The 21,089-nt window shown below is 50.1% G+C and overlaps 1 protein-coding gene across 1 annotated transcript in view; it reads right to left on the reverse strand.

Moving 5' to 3' along the window:
• The window catches only part of POLE (DNA polymerase epsilon, catalytic subunit), a 63,380-nt gene that overhangs the window by 25,679 nt on the left and 16,612 nt on the right, over nt 1–21,089 (reverse strand). Inside the window, exons 15-23 of the mRNA XM_006034613.3 lie at nt 16,951–17,058; nt 16,595–16,723; nt 16,053–16,155; nt 15,769–15,915; nt 10,563–10,708; nt 8,599–8,747; nt 6,484–6,576; nt 5,752–5,896; nt 4,537–4,694 (exon numbers count right to left, since the gene is read on the reverse strand). Coding sequence (XP_006034675.1) covers nt 4,537–4,694; nt 5,752–5,896; nt 6,484–6,576; nt 8,599–8,747; nt 10,563–10,708; nt 15,769–15,915; nt 16,053–16,155; nt 16,595–16,723; nt 16,951–17,058 — 1,178 coding nt within the window. The remainder of the gene's footprint in view (nt 1–4,536; nt 4,695–5,751; nt 5,897–6,483; nt 6,577–8,598; nt 8,748–10,562; nt 10,709–15,768; nt 15,916–16,052; nt 16,156–16,594; nt 16,724–16,950; nt 17,059–21,089) is intronic.

Below are 21,089 nucleotides of genomic sequence, written 5' to 3' on the forward strand. Positions count from 1 at the left end.
ATTAGAGGTCTTTCTGGACTACTGAAAGACAGAGACCAGATAGTTTAATTAGATGCGACTGAGCCATACACAATAATAAATTATCTTAAGGGAATCTATTACTGTTCTGTGTAGGCAGCCTCAGAACAGAACAAATGTATATTCTATGACAAAGACTGCCAACAGATGGAAACACCCTTTCACTACAAAAGTTACCTTGTGGAACTCCTTGTGATAATGCATACCTGAATCCCGCTAAGCTCTTGGCTCCAAAGAAGAAGAATGCAGAAGCAGAACACATGGCACAGGAGGACAGCTATCATTACAGAATATAACCTCCCACTGATGGGGTGTGGTGGAAATGGACATGCTCCTATAAGGAAATGATTTTATAGTAGTTCCTCATTGATTTTCTTACACCTTCACCTTATACCAAAAAGACATTGGTCTAGATGGACCTGTAACACAGAGTCAAGCCCGTTATGGAAGAAAAAGAATGGGAAGTGGACCCGACCCCTTTAAGGCCAGAACCATTTAGCAAACTTGCTAAATGCATACTTTGTGTGAGTTTTTCCACCAGTCCCATGGGATGCCCCTTCCCACTACTGGACAGGGAGGCCCGGGTGAGGGAGATCCCTCACCCTCCATCAAAGCTGACCTCATGAAAGAACACGTTGAGAGGCTGGATACCTTCAAGTCAGCCGGCCCTGACAGTTTACACCTGAGGGTACTCAAATAGCTGGCAAGCATCATAGCTCAGCCCCTGGCATGGATCTTTGAGAACTCCTGGTGCTCTGGTGAAGTGCCCAAAGACTGGAGGAAGGCCAACGTGGTGCCTATCTTCAAGAAAGGGAGGAAAGTGGATCCAGCATACTACAGGCCCATCAGCCTGACCTCTATCCCCGGAAAGGTCTTGGAAAAGATTACCAAAGAGGCCATCCTTAAAAGACTGGCTGATGCCAACATCCTGAGGGATAGCCAGCACGGGTTTGTTGTGGGTAGGTCTTGCTTGACCAATCTCATTTCCCTTTATGACCAGGTGACCTATCACCTGGACCAGGGGGAAAGAGACTGATGTCATATATTTTGACTTTTAAAAAGCCTTCGATCTGGTATCCCATGATCACCTCTTAGCAAAACTGGCTAATAGCAGCCTTGGTTGCACCACGATCCGCTGGCTGGGGAATTGGCTCCACGGTAGGACCCAGAGGGTGGTGGTTGACAGAAATCAATCGTCATGGTGCACTGTGACCAGTGCGGTCCCTCAAGGCTGTCCTTGGGCCTATACTATTTAACATCTTCATTAATGATGCAGACATTGGTGTCAGAAGCGGACCGGCCAAGTTCGCCAATGACACCAAACTCTGGGGTAAAGCGTCCACACCTGGTTATCCAGGCGGGTTATCCAGGCTGACCTTGACAGGCTCAGGAAATGGGTGGATGAGAACCTGATAGTGTTTAACACCAAAAAATGCAAGGTTCTCCACCTTGGGAGGAAAAACCTGCAGCATGCTTATAGGCTCGGCAGTGCTACACTGGCTAGTACTCTGGACGAAAGGGACTTGGGGGTCATGATTGATCACAAGATGAACATGAGCCTTCAATGTGATGCTGCGGCTAGTAAAGCGAGCAAAACGCTGGCTTGCATCCACAGATGTTTCTCAAGCAAATCCCAGGTCATTCTCCTGTTGTACGTGGCTTTGGTGAGGCCACAGCTGGAGTACTGCATCCAGTTTTGGGCTCCACAATTCATAAAAGATGTGGAGAAGCTTGAGAGAGTGCAGACGAGAGCCACACGGATGATCAGAGGTCAGGGAAACAGACCTTATGATTTGAGGCTGAGAGTCATGGGACTCTTCAGCCTGGAAAAGCGCAGGCTCAGGGCTGATCTGGTGGCCACCTACAAGTTTATCAAGGGTGCTCACCAGGATCTGGGGGAATGTTTGTTCAACAGAGAGCTCCAAGGGATGACAAGGTTGAATGGTCACAAACTCCTCCATGACTGTTTCAGGCTGGACATAAGGAAAAACTTCTTTACTGTCTGAGCCCCCAAGGTTTGGAATAGACTGCCGCCAGAGGTGGTTCAAGCACCTACTTTGAACACCTTCAAGAGACATTTAGATATTTATCTTGCTGGGATCCTATGACCCCAGCTGACTTCCTGCCCCTGGGGCAGGGGGGCTGGACTCAATGATCCTCTGGGGTCCCTTCCAGACCTAGTGTCTATGAAGTCTATGAAATTTGGCTCAGCAGAGGCCTCAGACCAGAAAAGGAGCTTAGGGAGAGACTAGGAAAGCAAAGCAGCGAGGTCCCCACTAGCTCCAACACTGCAAGAGACTCCTGACATGGGAGGCAGAGTGGGTCAAGTGACTGGAAAGGCAAGGGAAGGGGAGCAGAAGGGCTAAGGGAGACAAAAGCTCACCCCAGAAGTGAGAAAGGGTCAGTCAAGCCATGATAATTTAAAAGAATGGATCAGCCCTGCCCGACGGAGGGAAGGCCTTGGTGGGCAATGTAAGTAGCCCTGGAAAGGGAGCAAGTTTCTGCTGAGATTTTTTTTCCCCCTTGTTTGAGCAAAAGCCTGTGAGGCAAAATCCTGAGTTAAGACCCTGTCTGTTTACCCTTATGTAGGGAGAACTAAGTTGAGATATTTTGTTCAATGGACATCTGGTGGACTGGAAGCGGCTACAAGGGGAGATATGGAGGCCACAAAACAGGGTGTCCCAGCCTGTATGGTATTCTCCCCTCAGAGGAGGTCAGAGGCACTGGCACAGTGGTCCTAATGCAGGAACTTGAGCTGGGAGCAAGGGCTGATGAACCTGATGTGGTAGCCAAGGGGGTTAGGCAGTGTGTCTGCTGAGCCTAAGGTTCTGGGTTCTAGCCCTGGAAGAGCAAAAGCAGAACAAAGAGAGAGTTTGAAGGCCCCAGAACTGCAGGCCCAGACCAAGCCAGACCCCTTGGTGGAGCTGGTGAATTGGAATCTGAGACAAGATACCTAGAGAGTCAAACACCAGAAGTCTGGCTAAGTAGTAAGACCTCACCATCAGAATCCCTGCCCTGCTTTGGGCAGAGGCAGAACACCTCCCAAAAAAACTTCTTTCAGCAAAGTGTGGCAGGCAAGTCAGGACTGGGGAGGTTTCTAACTGGGTGGTGGGACAACAGGATTGGCCATGACAAAATGGAGAGCCCCTTTGTTTGACTCGTGTCAGAGGGCCATTGGTCTGTTTTGATCACTGTCAGCAGGTTGCAGTTCAAGGCAGAATTAGGTTTAACATTATTCAAGAGTCTCTTAATGTACTATGAAAGCTATGCAGTTAAAATATAAGTTAGCAAATGCAAAATACCCCAGCAACATTACACACCCTTCCAGTTCTGGGGCACATTTAATAGATTTCTAGGGTCAAAAGGGACCTATTAGATCACTGAGTTCGACCCCCTCAGAAGACCCCAGCCAGGTGTCTGTCCAATCTCCTTTTAAAATACCTCCAAGGAAGGGGACAGCACCACCACCCTTGGAAGTGTATTTCATATTTTGGCAACCCTCACTGTAAAGAATTTTTCCCTGATGTCCAGTCTAATACTGTAGGTGATGGTGCCAGAGTATAGTAGTATTTTGCAACATTTCTATGATCACAGGGCATGCCCCAGGTTCCTCACCTTATTGTACATCCTGGGAAGAAATGGTTTAACTTTTAGCTTGGTTTAGGGAGAAGGCAGGCTTTGGTTTCTATATATTGCTGTCAATCAGAAAATGAATGAAAAATAAGTGAATTAAGGAATCTCCCCTCCACAGAAAATGCCCTTGGGCAAATACAAGAGTAGCCACAACTGGAGACTGCTTTGCAAATGCTTCCATCCAGAAGAGGGGTGAAAGAAATCCAACGGAACAAACTGATTTGAAAAAGGAATGCATACTGTACCCCAGAAACACAAAAAGCATTAGACCCCAAAGAGATATTGCTATTTAGGTCTGTCCATTTTGCTGATATGCACTCCACTTAGGTATAAGTTGGCATTTTAATCCAAGGACTCTGATGTATTGCAGTTGCCCAATAAATGATGATTATGCTTTAGAAAGGCTGCCTGCTTTGTTGTATTTTACTTCAGCTGTGCTGTTTCCCTTAGAGATGTAAAGTCTCCATCTAGAGCTGAACCAGCTGCAGCTCACTGGTGTGCCCATAAGACAAAAGCTGCTGTGACCTAAAGGTCTGGTCATCAGAAACTATGCTTGAGCTGGCTTCAAGGAGTATGCAGAGAGAGATATACAGTGTTAGCAAAAGGAAAAAAGACCAAGGTCCCTATCAAATGTAACTCTGCTTTTAGCGGAGTCATCCTAGCTTGAGACATGGCTCCATATGCTGTCTAATTCATGTCATAGCTGGAATCTGACATGTTGCATTTCCTTAACTTCTATGCAGCACTCAGTGGATAAGCTGAACTCAAGGGCCTGTCTGGCATCTCATTTATATGCATCTGAACAAGAGGACGGACATCCAAGTTGCCTAGCCTGACCCCTCTACCCTGAGGGAAGTGATAAGATTTCAGGCCTGAAATTCCCACCTTTTCTTTAGCTTCTTGCCTTCCTCCTTGGAGGCTGGTAGGATCATGGCCAGGTATGGTCCATCCACTTCAAAGAAGATGCTGTTCTCTGATCGGGTGACATAGGTGAGTGAGGTTGGATCCACAAGCTCTTGGTACTGATCATTTGTGAAGCCTTCCTGCAGGCAAAATCCCACCAAAGAACAGCTTCAATGAACTACTGGTTTCACACTCTGCAGAGCAAAGAATGACAATCCCACCTTAAATTGCATGCCCATCCCCCATGACTATCAAAATCAGTCTCTGCTTGCTCACAAGGAGTATGGGTAACATCTTACCACTTCAGAACAAACATTACCTCTACATGCTCGTCTAGAGCACCTGTCTGCAAATTTAAAGAACTTAGCAGAACACATGATCAACGACCTGAGCTGCACTTGGGCAGAAAAAAAGCAAAAGATTTAAAAAGTACTTCAGTTAGGTTATAGCCAGTGGAACACTAGCAATATGAGTGTTTGTCAGGAAAAACCCACATATCTTGGGTTTATACCCAAGTAGGAGAGGCAGAGCGGAGAATTTGGGAAGGCGACCGTCTAAAGAGAAGATCTGATGAAGCAGCAAATTGGCTGTTCACAGCTTTCGCTGTCTTCAACCTTCACGTGGTTAAACCAGAGAGCAGAGGTCAGTGGGCTACATCATACTCTAACACGATCCCAAAGCCAGGGTATATACACTGAGAACAGAGACTAGCAAGGCCACTGCACAGGTCTCTAAGCACAAAATGCCATTCATCTAGTCTGTGGACTGAAGGAGTACAACTAATTCTGAGCTCTTGCTCTCTGGGAACTGCTACCTGAACCACACTGAAGAGTTCTTGAACTCTTCCATCATTCAAAATGATGGGTTTGTGCTAATGATTCTATAAGCTATCAATGGCTGGCAACTATGGACCAAGTAAAACTGAAAGCCATACGGTCCTATTCATAACAAAAGGGGCAGTGATAAACCAGAAGGCATCCTCTGGGGAAGGACACTGATAACCCAAAAGGCATCCTGTGGGCTAACTTCCTGCAAGCAACTTGTGCAATATTAGGTCAATTCAGAGAACAGCTTGTATTGGCTAATCTACCGTACCTGGATAAATGCCAGAATCACTCTCCTTTGAGTCCTCCATTGCCCTTTACCACCCACCTCCTCCATCTCTTTGGAGCCAGTCTAAAATGGTGTTAGACTTACCTTCACTAGGATGTTCAGCATGGCACCTGGATATGAGATGGTCACTTTGGGCTTCTTTACGTTGTTTGATTTGATTACAAAGTTTTCTGGGAAGCTGTTGGGAAGGACGCACCAGATTCCATCAGTGTCGAGCTCCAGGGGCCTCCTGGAAAAGAAGGGAGAGCAAGTCCAGATGGGAGATGGGAAGACATGCCACAAGACTATGTAAATGCTTGGATCTTTGCCAGTTGTGCAGGTAGGCAGGCAGTCTACCCTTCCACTGACCCAGAGCTCCCCCATTAACATGAACACGTGCATACGAAGTACCTGAAGGTGTCAGTCTATGCTGCCAGCAGTGAAGTTGGAACATCAGCAATTCACTTGCCTTCACATTATACATCCCATTGGGATTCTGTCCTGCAGTCAAACCTGCACCTAACACAGGGGCATCTGGCCCGCCAGGCCATTCTATCCAAAGGTGGCGGCAGCCAGGGGCAGCAGGACCCAGGGGAAGCCAGCAGGAGCTAGCAAGAAAGCCACCCCTTGCTGAAAGTACTTCTGGGGGCAAGGGGAGGGACTTCCAGTCCCAAGATGGTGACCAGGGAGCAGGGCACCTGTCAGGGAGCGGGGCTACCCATGTGGCCCTCGATACCTTGCCAAAACTCGGTAAGTGGCCCTCCACCCAAAATAATTGCTTGCCCCTGCTCTAACACGTTTCTGCCATGTGTGTCATCAGTCGTTGGAGGCACTCACCCAATCTGCTCTATCAGTTCCCTGGCCTGCGTAATGATGTTTGCTCCAGTGAAGCAAACAATTCCAGCCATCTCCATGGAGTACCAGCGAGCCCTGTGGGGAACACAGGCTAGAGATGAACAGGACAGCAGCATCTCTTACACCAATCTTTAGGGCAGGGGTTGGCAATGTTTTTGGCTGGAATGCCAAAAAACCCACAATATCTTCTTTGTAAGGAGCCAGTGCCAGCATGCCAGAAAAACAAAACGGGGGGTGGGGGAAATCCATGGCAGGACGTACTGTATATTAATATAGTTAATAATCATAAATGCTTTTATTTTATTTCTTATTTTTTACAGAAAATACCAGGTTTTTTAAAAATTCTAAACCTGGTGACAATAAATAAAACTTCATATACTACCTGTTATTGTGTATTCTTTTTTTGTTAAGCATGTTGTGTGTGAGAGAGAGAGAGAGAACGAACCAGAACACACACGGAACCACACACACACAAACACACAGAACAGACGCATGCAGACATCTGAAACCCAGATTCAAGTGCACACCTGCATGCACACACACAGAACCAGACATACACATGCAGACAGAAACACACAGAACCAGACCCACGTGGACAGAATCAGACACATGCACACACACGTACACAGAACCAGACGCGCACACACGCAGGCACATATGCATGCATACGGCTGGGCTGCAGGACAGAGTCCAACCCAACTATGGCCCAGGCCCACTGCAGCCCCTGTGCTTCTCCAGGGAGCTGGCTCACAGGCTGCAGCACAGCCCGCCAAGGCCCCGGCCTGAAGCATGCCGATCAGCCAGCTGCAGGGGTGGTGCTGGGGAGAGCTACAGCCACTCCAACATTTGCCTTAGCCTCGCTGTAGCCACCCCTCCCAGTGTAGTCACTGCCCACCTGCCTCACGCAGCTGAGCCCACAAAGGTGCAGCACTCCCGGATGCGGGGGGTGGGTTTGGAGAGTGTGGGTGGCCACAGCCAAGGCAGCACTAAGGTGAATTTTGGGGTGGCCACAGCTCCCCCAAGCCACCCAAGTGCTGCCCCTGTGCACTGGGCTCCAGGGCACATGCATGCAGGCCTCCAGGTAGACAGCGGTGGAGAGGCTGGGGTTGCAATGCCCCAGCCCTTCCCCAGCCTTGTGTCGCTTGTTGCAGTTGCTGCCAGCATGGAGTTGGTGCCAGGGCTACGGAGCCTCAGAGTGGATGGTGGGGGAGGGGCCTGGGGTTGCGCTGTTTCATGGCTCTCTTCCGCCGTCCGCTCAAGGGGTGTGTGCAGCTACCACTGGCACAAAGCCTGGCTGGGGCTCTGAAGCCAGGGGTGGCACTAGGGCGGCTATAGCCAAACCAACATTCACCTTAGCCCCCCCCAGTGCTGCTGCCACCCACCCACCCCCTGCAGCTGAGCCCACCCACTCCCACTCATAGTGCAGCCTTCTCTGAGCCCCCTCACCAAGAAGAGACTGGTGCCGCCCCTGCAGCTGGCCCAGGCTCCGGGTAGCTGCTGCCAGCCACAAAACTCGAGCTGTCTGCAGCAGGGCTTGTAGCCTCCTAACCACCTGCAGGGAACAACCCTGGCTCCATAGCTGGCAGCAGCTGCCCAGAGCCCGGACCAACCCCACTGTGCTGAGCAAAATGGCCTTGCTTGCTGTGCTCTGGTACATGTGCTGCAGGTTGCCGATCCCTGCTTTAGGACAAAGGACACAATGAGGAATCACAAGATGAAAGCGTCTCCAAAGCAAGAAAGGCAGAACAGACAGCACTGCAGATCATACCTATTTCCCCTGCTGATGTCTTATCTCCTTAGGTCTAGATCATAGACCCTGTGTCACAAGAAATATCTGGACGCTAGACACCAAAAACAGCAGGGTCATTTTTACCTGGCCCATTAGCATTACCTAGACAACAGTGAGATTAGTATTACAGGAATTGTTCACTGTAACCCACAGGCTTCAAAATAAGCTACAGGCTGGGGGGATGTCTGTGTAGGATCAACCAAGCAATCTTTTTTCCTATAACCTCTACCCAGAGAACATACCAGAAAGAACAAATAGGGGAAAGTACATTTCTAGATGCCCTCAGAGAGGTCATAGTTAGTACACACCCTTTGCGCATGACATAGCCATAGAAAGAGTTGAGAATACACTTGTGAGCCAGCTGCAAAGAGTCATACAGGATCTCCATATTCTTGCAGCGCTTTACTTCGGAGGCGTCTCCAATCTCCATGGCTGCAGCCAGCTTCTTCTTCCACACCTGAGAGTGACAGACACAGCAATCAGTGATTCTGCCATCCATTACAGGGAGTGACAATGTCCAACCAACTTCCATGAGAACATCAAAGGCATGGGATTGTCGGGATCAGTCATATTAACTCTATTATTCTTTTACCTGTACCTAGACCAGGGGTTGTCAACTGGGGGTACACATACCCCCAGGGATACTTAGAACGGCCATAGGGGGTATGCGTGGGTGGGCGGGCACACAGTGCACCCTGGGGTCTGGTGGCGGCATCTTCCCTGGCCCGTTCCCACAGTTCACCTCTTACCCGAGGGAGGTGAAGGAGCATGCTGTGCACTGCCGGCCCCACACAGCACACCACAGCACCTCCCCCTTCCCCCCACCTCAGCTAGTTCTCCTCCATCCTCTTCCTGGAGAACAGCGGGGGTCTGAATGGCAGGCGGGGGGGTGGAAAAAAGGACTGTGCTTCTGTGCTCACTCCCAGGAACAGGGCTGGGGGGCAAGGGCAGTGATGTCCCCCTGTGGGCCACACAGATGCCTTCCAGCCAGCCAGACTCACGCAGTAGGAGCAGTAGGGCACAGGCAGGAAGGGGGCAAGTTAGGAGGCAGGCAGTGAGAGAGGCAGACAGCTAGCGCCCTGCTCATTTGGCCCCTATTGTGCCTGGCCCCCCCACAGCTTCAGGCCCCCAATCTTCCTTCCATTCCCTCTTTCCACACCACTTCTGCTTCTTGTAACCTTGGGTCCCCACCCTCCTTCCTCCCATCTCCCCCTGCTCCCCTCCACTCCCCTTACCTTTGCTCTACAACAGCAGGCTTCATCCTCACAGAAGCATGGAGCACATACTCTGTGCTCCTGGCTGCAGCAAGGACGGAGCCTGCTGTTGTGGAACAAAGGTAAGCAGGAGTGCGGCAGAGAGGGAGAGAGGGAAAGACTGGGAGTAGCAGGGGGGTGCAGAGGCCACAAGGAGCAAGCAGAATCTACGGCTCTGGCTCAGGCTCCCACCCTAGCTTGGGGCCACAGTCGCAGTCACTTGCCACACCCCATACCAACCTCGTACTTGATTATAAGGTGAGGGGCTTTCCCCTCTCCCCCACAACATTAAGGGGAAAAAAGCCCTTGTCTTTTAATGCAGTAATATGTTAAAAAATACAAAGCAGAACTGTCTAGGTTGAAAAGGCCATTAGCCCATCTAGTCCTAAGACAGGGCTGAGGAAGTTAGGGATAAGGGGCAAAGCACAAAAAGAGAGAGCCTTGACTGCTCCTTTTCTGGAGCATTCTACCACTGAGGAAAGGAAAGGGTTGAACCCTACCCCCTAGCCTCATGCCTTTTTTATTCTAAATGGGATGCCCCAAAATGAAAACAAAACAGATCCATATAAAAGGCAGGGAGCAGAAACTCAAAGTTCACTAAATCCTGTGTGAATTAAGCTGCATCTGTTTAGTTCATGGGTATAGCAAGTAACTGTGCCATGAAGCTGTTAGTGCACTATAGCTAGAACCAAAGAAGACCCAAGCAGGGTGCAGGGCGCGAGGAAGCCGGCGGCAGATTCGGTGGCAAGGTGAGGGCGCCAAGTGGCCAGACGCACTGGATTCAGGGAGTGGGGGACAGGACACGGCCCTGGCTACAGCTGTTTGAAGATAACAGCCAGAGAAAGATCCATGTACAACCCCTTGGCTCTCTGAACTACTGCTTAGCTTTGCATTAAATGTGCGTCAGACTCAGCAAGCTGCACTCACAGCCTAAGCAGTTCTGTGCAGGAACTATCAGTAAGAAGAGAACATATTTAGCCTTTTATGGGCAAAAAAGCTAGCGAATTTGAGGCCCGGACCTTATGCAGCCCCTTGAACTCGTAGCGACGGTCTCTGAAAGCTCGCACAGTGTCCACATAGAATGAATTCTCCCGCTGACAAACAGTGGTGACGCGTTCATCCACCTTGGTGACACGTATCTTCTTATAGGCCTTCCGGCAGTAATCTATGAAAGAATGAATAGGTGGAGCTCGGTCAGAGATCTGTGCACCCACAAGTACAGATAGCATACTATGCCCATGGCAGAATGGAGAAGCTACTAAGCCTCTCATGTCCAGCCACTGTGGACCAAGTTCCTAGATCAGGGATGGGCAAAATACGGCCTGCGGGTCGGATTTGGCCTGCTGGAGGAGTGGATGTGGCTTGCAGCTGCCCCCAGGGCAATCTGCATGGGGCCATGCCCTGCCCGCTTGTGCCAGGGCAGCCTGCTCTGGGCTACCATTAGCCCCCAATGACCCAGCTCCCAGACAGCGCACAGCTTCTGGTGCGGGTGTTCACAGTGCAGCTGTAGCTGGGTGCTGCTCTGTACCCCCAGCCTCAAGCAGTGGCTTGTGCTTTTGATCTTGCCCCTGCCCATGCCCCTCTAGGTGAGCAGTTTCAGCCAGGTGGCTCATATCACAGAGTGAGGGGGCTGCGGCTCCACTGGAAGGCGACTGGTATCTGAAACCAGAGTCCCATGTACTCGCTGGGAGCGGCACAGTGTGGCAGAAGCGGGAGGAAGAGCTGCTGCTGGAAGCAGGGGGTGCAGAGCAGCACCTGGCCAGCTGCAGCCACAACGGGAACAGCCCAATGGAAACAGCTCCTACTTCTACCATGCTGCATCACACCACTCTGAGCGAGTAGGCAAGAAGCTTCACCTGGGCAGCTCCTGCCCCAGCAGCAGGGCTTCAGCTTCAGCTCCCAGCCACCTTCTGAGAGCTGGAGCTGAAGCACCACATGCTGAGGTAAGAGCCTAGCTGACGTTCCTTGCCTGGAGTGGCATGGTGAGGTGCAGCAGGGGCAAGATCAGGAACAGGAACTACCACTGGAAGCGTGGGGCACAGGCCAGCACCCAGCCAGGCTGTGGGCACTGGCAGGTGTGCAGCATGGGCTGCCCTGGTATGAATGGGCAAGGCACAACCCCATGTAGAGTGCCAGGGGGACAGTGTGGACTGCAGTGCCTGGGTGAGTTCTGCTGCATGTGCCCACCCCCTCCCCTCCCCTCCCTTCACCCACAGCAGGCTCCCAGGACCTAGCACCTAGGCAGGCCCCCCTCCACAGATACACCCACACATGCCCCTGCCCTTTGGGATATGGGGTGTTGGGAGGCATGTGATCCCAGCCTCTCCCACCCCTCCCACTCCTGAATGCTGCTTCCCACCTGCCCACAGCCCCATAGGGAGTTTTGGTGAGTTGCTTTTGGGAAGGGGGTGGGAAAGAGATAACATCCTAACTATGCAGATGTGCAGGCCCTACCAGCACAGACCGAAACAAATTCGCAGATGATACTAAGATGTGGGGGGAAGTGGGCACGCTAGAAGGGAGAAATAGGCTGCAAGCAGACCTGGACAGGTTACAGGGGTGGGCGGATGAGAACAGGATGGGTTTCAACACTGACAAGTACAAGGTGCTGCACCTGGGGAGGAAGAACCAGCAGCATACCTACAGGCTGGGGAACTCCCTTCTCGTCAGTGCAGAGGCAGAAAAGGATCTTGGAGTCATTATTGATGCCAAAATGAACATGGGCCGACAGTGTGCGGACACTGTTAGGAAGGCCAACCACACCTTGTCCTGCATCCACAGATGCATCTCAAACAGGTCCAAGGAGGTGATCCTCCGCCTCTATGCAATACTGGTCAGGCCACAGTTGAAGTATTGCATCCAGTTCTGGGCACCGCACTTCAGGAGGGATGTGGACAACTTGGAGCGGGTCCAGAGGAGGGCCACTCGCATGATCAGGGGGCAGCAGGGCAGGCCCTACGAGGAAAGGCTAAGGGACCTGAATCTGTTTAGCCTCCACAAGAGAAGGCTGAGGGAGGATCTAGCAGTTGTTTACAAACCAGTCAGGGGGGACCAGCAGGCATTGGGGGAGTCCCTGTTCCCCCGAGCACTACCAGGAGTGACAAGAAATAACAGTCACAAGCTGGCAGAGGGTAGATTTAGACTAGATATCAGGAGGCACTACTTCACTGTCAGGGCGGCTAGGACCTGGAACCAACTTCCAAGCAAAGTGGTGCTGGCTCCTACCCTGGGGGTCTTTAAGAGGATGCTAGATGAACACCTTGCTGGGGTCGTTTGACCCCAGTACTCTTTCCTGCCACGGCAGGGGGTTGGACTTGAAGCTCTCTCAAGGTCCCTTCAGACCCTACAAACTATGAAACTATGAAACAGCGCCTTATCTACAGGATCAAGACTGGAACAATGGTGGGAGGGTGGACCGCCCCCCGAACAATGGGGGGAAGGGGGGCAGATGGGGAGAAGCTGCAACTGGGAGCTCCTGCCTCAGCACTTGAGGCTTTAGCTCGAGCACAGAGTAGTTGTAGGTAGGAGTGAAGGTCAGGGTGTACTGGGTAGGGCTCGGTCCCAAGCAGAGTGCCAGGGAGCAGCCACAGGCTGGAGGGTGCGTGGATCGCACCTACAATGACTGGGCAAGCTCTGCTGCACACACACACCCGGCCCCTCCCTCCCTCCCCCCACCCCATCCCCAGCCAGCTCCCAGGACCCACAGGCACACCAAAGCAACCCCACACACACCCATACCCATGCACCCCCCCTCCCATACATACCTCCTACCCTACCCCCACCACAAAATATACAAGAGTAAGACTATTTTGAGCTATTACACAATCACTTACATATACACTACTCAAACACACAAATCTGGAAAAAATATTTTTTGGCAATAAAATAGATTATAGTAGGTCTTTGAGTTTTAGTATACAATTTGGTTTTTTTTATCTATATTTTATTGAAATGATTTCTTCTGAAAGAAATAATGTGTGCGGCCCCCAACTCAATTGGTCTGGTGCCATTCTTGGGGAGGTTCAACACTCCTGAAACTCCCACCTATTAGTTGAGGGGAATGGGGCAGGTTGTTAGAGGGGTCACAACCCCTCACTACCTGGTAGGTAATGCCTGTGTCTCATAGCCTAGAGGGCAGAACTTCTGAGGCTCTAGGGGCAGGCCATGCACCATGAGGGTGGGCCCTGTCGAAGGGCAGTGTTTCCAAGTCAAAGGATGGACTTTCTGATGTTAGGGACCATGTGATGGGAACAGGGGATTCTGGGACCAACATGGCAGCACGCAGGGCAAGGTCTAGTGTCGGTTGGGTTGGGTGGGTCTTCTTACGTCATGGACCATGTGACAGGGCAGGACTTCCAGTTCTAAGACAGCAAGACTAGAGGTGCATCAATACATCAGTCTGATATCGGATCAGTACGGATATAAAGAAAATTGTCTCTATTGGATATCAGCCCAATGCGGCCAATAATTTGGTATATAAATGCCTGTGCTGTGCGCAGCCGCAGCACAGCACAGAGCAGAGCCGGCAGCGTGGAGAGCTGCCTCTAGCTGGTAAATCGGAAGGGGAGGGGCGAGGGAAGGAGCATGGGGGAGGGGCAGATCAATGCCCCCGGTGGTGAGGGAGGGGGCGAGGGCAGGCACTGCCCAGCCAGGGCAGGCGAGGCTCGTGGGCTCGGGGCAGCTCCTGTCACTGCTTGCACCCCAGGAGGGTTGGGTGGCGTGTGCGCAGCGTGGGGCAGGCTGCAGCTGCGGGGTGGAGCTGGAGCCAGGGCTGAGCGGGGCTTTTCTTGCTGGGGGCTGGGCTCGGAGCAGGCTCTGGCGGCACTGGGAGGAGGCTGCAGCCACACCAAATTTCGCCACAGCTCCACTCCCAAGCCCTGCACCACCACCTGCCACAGCCCCAGCTTTTCCCGGCGAGGTGGTGGAGGCGAGGCGTTCAGCTGGGGCTGCGCTGGGCAGTGGCACCGGGTTTGGGGTGGCTGCAGCCTCCTCCCAGCGCTGTCAGAGCCCACTCCAAGCTCAGCCCCTGGCAAGAAGAGTCCTGCACAGCACTAGCTCCACCCCGCAGCTGCAGCCCCCCTCGCGCCACACAGATATGGGAGGGCACATGCCTCCCCCACCTTCCTGGGGTGCAAGCAGCAGCAGGAGCTGCCCCCACCCCACAAGCCATGCCTCTGTCCTGCACCCCTCTCCCCCCTGCCGCTGGGTAGCATCTGTCCCCTCCCTCATAGAGGGGGGTGTCGATCTGGCCTCCCACGCCCCTTCCCTCCCTCTCCCTACACCACACCAGACTTACCACCTGATGGCAGCTGTATCCGATATCAGATTGGCATTGGCCGACATGCCTCCTTAAATAATCGGCTGAGTATCAGCCCCAAAATCTCTTATCGGTGCACCCCTAAGCAAGACCCCTCCCAAAAAAGTACTTCCAGGGAAGGCTAGGGACTTCTGGTGGCAAAGGTCAGGGGAGGGTCTTCATGTCCTAAAATGGCAATCGGGGGGCAAGGCACTTGTCAAGGAGGGGGCTTAGCAGTTTGGCAAAGGGTGTATCCTTGCGGCCCTTGACAGCTCACCAAAACTCGTTAAGTGGTCCTCCAGCCAAAATAAATTGCCCAACGCTACTACAGTTCCTACCTTCCTGGATATTTCTTCTCCAACAATGTTACAGAAATGGTGAAACTGTTAATGATGCTAACATTTCTGTTTAACTGATATGTTTTGGAGCTAATGATCATCAGAAATGAATGAATCCGTGGTCAAAAATTAGAAGTCACTGCTACCTATATAACCCTTATACTGATTCATCATTGGCATGTTTGTTTCACAACCGCAAGATTGGAAACTGGCTGCATATCCCAGGGAACAGTAAATAGGGACACTTGAAAAGAGGCAATGGGAACACAAGATTTGAAACAGCGAACAAAGTAATTCCTAAATTAAAATGAGAGAGGCGAGTAAAGTACTCTCTATAGAACAGACAAAATGAACACAGATTAGTCAATTATGCCTGCATGGGACAGTCCCTCTCATTACAGGCAGCAAGTGAATAATCCCTTGCAGCCCACAGATTGTACCCATGTAGACCAGGCAAAGAGTCAGCCTTTCTTCACAGATCTGAAGTAGCAACATAAGAAAAACTTGACTTTGTAATCCTGATGATGCAAAACAACATTATGTGCCGTGAGCTCTGAGCACTGGCAAATGCTATACAATAGATTTTCTCACCTGCTAATCGCTTTTTTTCATACTTGGCCTGTTCCTCACGGGAGAGCTCATGAAAGGCACGGGGTGGTCCATCTGGGTAGAATGAAGGAAACTTCTCTGACTCTAGCTGCTGCTGGATGCGGTGATACTCACTGCGGCTCGCAGGCACTACAAGGGAACATCATCATGAGGTGGGGAAGGATTAGGAAACGGGTTCAGACTATAACTGGGTCAACCTCCATGTTCTATCCACAATGCAATACAGTAAGAGAATTTTAACAGTCCAGCACCAAAGTATCACTCACTGAATTCCCCTCTCCATTGCCAGGTCATGCGACGCTGACAATTGGCACCTGGCTTGTTAAAGTCACAGGCAGCACATGTGGCCTCGTCCACCATCGCAGAGGGCTGGAAAGAAACAGACACACAAGATTAAAGAAACAAGCTTGGCTCTAAGACTCTTACAGTGCAACATGCAAGTCCCCAACTCCAGGCTTTTATGTTGCAGTCTTTATGGATGCATTATGGCTATATTAAATATTATATTATGGTTATATTAAAAATATTAATATATTATGGTTATATTAAAAACAGTGGATGGAAATGATCAGAAGAGGCCCATCTAGGCAGCACCCCAGATCTCTATCAACTGAATCTGGAACTCCTAAGGGGCTTCTCTCTGTTCTGACCACCTATCAGCTGTGGTTATAGCAGGCAATGGGTTTACTTCGAGTGCCTTCTTAGACCTTCAGACCCCAGCCCTGCTTTACCCCTCTATCCTGAAAAATTACTTAGCTCGTTGCCAGCTGAAAAGAATCTAAGGTCTCTTTAAGTGCCTGCTACCCACCTGCAACCTATTTGTTAGAATGATGTTGGGATACATGGCTCCCACATCCAGATGGTATATAAGGGGACACTCAATCCGATTAGGAACATCCTTCAAGGAATTCAGCTTGACTCTGATTTCATCACAAACCTGCAGTGAGGATAAGATGCACAAATCAGACAGAAAGAAAACAATGATTCAGCCACGGACCAAAGAGCAAACAAGGTCCCAAGAAGAGAGGAATAGGAAGAGCCAAGGGAGTAGGAAGCTTATAATGGTGGAATTACTTCTTTGGCATCAGTAAGATGCCACTTACAGAAACATGAGATTTTTGTTTCCAGGCCATAGCCCCTGGTGCTGGAATCAGGGCAAGTTACCTCCTGGAAATTGGTGACTTGATCCAATGGCAAACCCTCTTCTTCCTCAATGGCATGTCTTAAGGTCTTCTCCACACGCTGTAGCAGGAAGTCAAAGGCAGCAGGATTCTAGGAAGGTATGAGAATAAAAAAGTGTTATCTCCAGCTCTTCGTACCCAACATCCCCCACTGTCCAGTTAAGGAAGCAGCTACAAACTCCCACTAAGCTGCCATTTTCCAGGATAAGCTTTAGGAGATGTGTCTAGAATAATCTGGCTGTGGGGCAGAACTATACTGCTACCCAGCACGTCCACAGGTGCCAGACAGTGGAATGACCTTCAGGGAAGGTTAGCTGTGAAATAAGTAGGAGTAACTGTTGTGGACCTAGCAGCGGCAACACCACCAGTATGTGTTGAAGACAATAGATGTCAATGCTTTCCCTTCTGAAAAAACACATGCATCCTTAGACAGTGCTGTGACATGACAAGTACAGGTCACTACTAATATGAGCCTGCCCAGCCCCCAGCCACAAGTCTACAAGTCATCAATGGTGGAGAAGGTGAAAGATATTTTAGAATCTCAATGGCTGAGAAGGCAGATGAAGGCTGCGGTGGAACAAGATCCTCAGTTGTCTTGGTCTCCTTGCCACTGCATCAAGATCCCATTCTGTCAAGAGCCATGTGGAAACTGATGTGCAGCAACTTTTCCATGATAAAAGAAGTCACGCATAGGCATCTTCCATGAAAACAGCTTTCAGCACATTCCTCGAGCTCTTTGGCAACCAGCTAATGGTAACAGGAGCAGGATTGTGAGGTCTGGAAGTGCCTAGTCATAAACCGGCACAAGGGCAGCAGTTACAAAAAGGTCATCTAGCACTTGGACAAGACAGAAGTGAGATTTGGTAGCTGCAACTGTGACTGAGCAGCCCTCTTCAGGTTCTTCTCTGCTCACCCCACGTGGAACGGGGGCTAGAAAAGGTGCTCTAAACATAGCCCAGTACGGTATTCTGTATTTCCTCCTGACTAGATAACCGCTTCCAGTAGGATCACCTTTACTGTGGTCAAAAATACCAGTGAAGACACACCATCATTTTTGGGACCTTGAACATTAAGAACCTCATAGAAAACCCCAATAGTGAACAAGAACTCAGGCAACACAGCGCTGATGTAGCTGCACTGAGCAAGACCCAGCAAGTGGGCAGTTCAAAGAACATGGAGGTGGCTATACCTTCTTCTGGAAGGGTAAGCAGGAAGAAGAACACCAACTTCACAAAGCTGGTTTTTCCATTAAGAATGAACTCATAAACCAACTTAGTGAGTTCCCCATCAGAATTAATGAGGGCCTCATGACTCTGTCTTAAGCTGGAGGGGAGCTAATATGCCACTGTCATCAGGAGGTACGCCCCAATTCTTGATGCCGCTGATGAAACCAAGGAGGAATTCTACGCCAACCCTGACCAAGTCCTTTTTGATGTTCTGGAGGGAGATGGACTTATTCTTCTCAGCAATTTCAACACAAGAGTCAGAAGGGACTCTAATCTCTGGAATGGAACCACTGGCAAGGAAGAAGTAGGAAAGGTCACCTCCAGTGGTATCCTCCTCTTGACCAAATGCACAGAACATGGAATCACCGTCACCAACACCCTGTTCCACCAGAAAAACAGGCATAAGACATTATGATCTAAGCACTGGCACCAGATAAACTATGTCATCGTCTGTGCCCAGGATCACAAAGACATTTGCATCACCCAAGCTATGCTAGGAGCCAATGATTACTGGACTGATCACTGACTCATCCGCTTGGTTATGTCACTCAGAACTGGCTTCCAAATAATGGCTATAGCAGAAGCAATGCCGATGAAAGGTCAACTTCAAAGGACTTAAGAATCCAATCAAGCAAGACCTCTTCCACCAGTGCCCCAACAAAAGAACTGGTGAATTCCAATCAACAACAATGGGAGAACATCTGCAATGTGTGGGATGCCCTCAAGGCCACTGTGCTTGTGAAGAGACACTTGGATTCTCTACCAGGAAACACCAAGATTGGTTTGATAAGAATGACAAGGAGATCCAAGAGTTGATCAATCACAAGTAAAAGGTCTTTTGTGCTTGTCAAAACGACACCAACTTCAAGGTAAAGAAAATGAATCTCCAACAAGCCAAAGGCAGAGGTCCAAAGGAGAACCCACAACATGAAGAACAAATGGTGGGAAGACAAGGCTAAGGAGATTCAACATCTCACTGACATCTATGATAGGCAGTTTTCAGTGCCATGAAAGCCATCTATGGTCCAAGAACTCAGGGACCAACCCCCTTGACACATAAGGATGGAGGAGACCTGATCAAGAAAACGGGAGACATCAATGCCCATTGGAAAGAGCACTCTGAAGACCTCAGTTGAGACACTGTTGTTGACAAGAGTTCTCTCGACTCCATCCCACAACACCCAGAGATGATCTTGGAATCCCTCCAATCCTTGATGGAGATAAGGAAAGGATGTGGGAACAAATGATATGGCCAGGAGTAATCTAGGTTGGATCATGAGCAACTACAAGGCTCTGGGTGCCAGGCTTAGAAGCTTGGAGGCACAGGTGGTCTTCTCATCAATCCTCCCGGTCAGCAGTCGTGGTCCACATCAAGACAGCTGTATTGGAGAAGTCAACTGGCAGCTCTGGAGTTGGTGTCGGCTTCTTTGACCATGGTCTGCACTTCCAGGAAAGAGGCATGCTGGGACGAGATGGTCTCCATCCCTCTTCAAAAGGTAAGAGTCTGTTCTCTTACAGGTTGGCTCATCTCCTACGCAGGGCTTTAAACTAGGTTTGTCAGGGGATGGGGGATGCAAAAGACAGAGATATCCTAGGAACGATGGACCAGGAGTCATGCACTGGAAAAGTCCAAGCAAGTACTGCGGGGTCCGACAGGCGTAAGGACAGGGGGTAACAAGGGCACCTACCTGGGGACTTAAATGTCTCTATACTAATGCTAGGAGCATGGGGAACAAACAGGAGGAACTCAAACTCCTGCTTGCAAACAAAGACTTTGACCTGGTTGGACTAACCGAAACCTGGTGGAACCCTACCCATGACTGGGCAGTAGACATTGAGGGCTACAGGCGGTATAGACGTAATACAGTGGGAAAAAGGTGGTGGGGGCGTTGCTCTCTATGTTAAGGAGCAATATACATCCTCAGTAATCAAGATGAGATCTGAAGAGGGGCAAACTGAGGTACTGTGGGTCAGAATACAAGGGGGTCAGGCTGAAAGAGACTCCCACTACCAAGTCCATTACAGACCACCACACCAGGAGGATGAGCTAAACCTGGAATTCTCAAAGCAGCTCTCAGAGGCCATACGCTCAAGTGATATGGTTATCATAGCTGACTTTGATTACTCTGGCATCTGCTGGGAGGTGCAGTCAACTAGATCCGACTGTTTATGTAGGTTCCTAACCTGCATACAGGACTGTCACCTAATACAGGAAGTATATGGTTCCACTAGGGGAAATGCCTTACTGGATTTGGTGTTTGCTACAAGGGATGACCTGGTGGGAGATCTGCAGATACAGGGTAGTCTAGGAGATAAAGACCATCAGTTGCTGGAATTTACTATCCGTCGAGAAGTAGGAAAGATAACCAGTAGGGCAGAAGTGCTAGATTTCAAGAAGGCTAACTTCAACGAGCTCAGGAGTTTAGTGAGATGCTGAAAGACAAGTGCCTTGGTGAGATGGGAGTCCAGGAAGGGTGGTCATTCCTCAGGGGACCGATCCTTCAGGCACAGAAGGGAACAATCCCATTGCACATGAAGGGGGGCAAAGGGGCCAAGAAACCCTCTTGGCTGAACAGGGAAATCCAGGAGAGCCCAGAGATGGGAAAGAAAAAAAAAGAGAGGCATACAGACTGTGGAAGCAGGCGGTACCCACCAAGGAGGAATATACCTATTTGGCTTGCACTTGTAGGGAGTTGGTAAGAAAGGCCAAAGCAGCAATGAAACTCAGACTGGCAACAAAAAAAAAGTCCTTTTTTGGGTATATAGGAAGCAAAAGAGGGCACACAGTAATATAGGACCCCTACAGGACAGACTAGTGCAATCAGTAACAGATAAGAGGGACAAAGCTGAGCTCTTCAATGAGATTTTGCATCAGTATTCCTGAACACAGATAAAG

Source organism: Alligator sinensis, unplaced genomic scaffold (genome assembly GCF_000455745.1).
Source record: "Alligator sinensis unplaced genomic scaffold, ASM45574v1 scaffold295_1, whole genome shotgun sequence".
Taxonomy (NCBI): domain Eukaryota; kingdom Metazoa; phylum Chordata; order Crocodylia; family Alligatoridae; genus Alligator; species Alligator sinensis.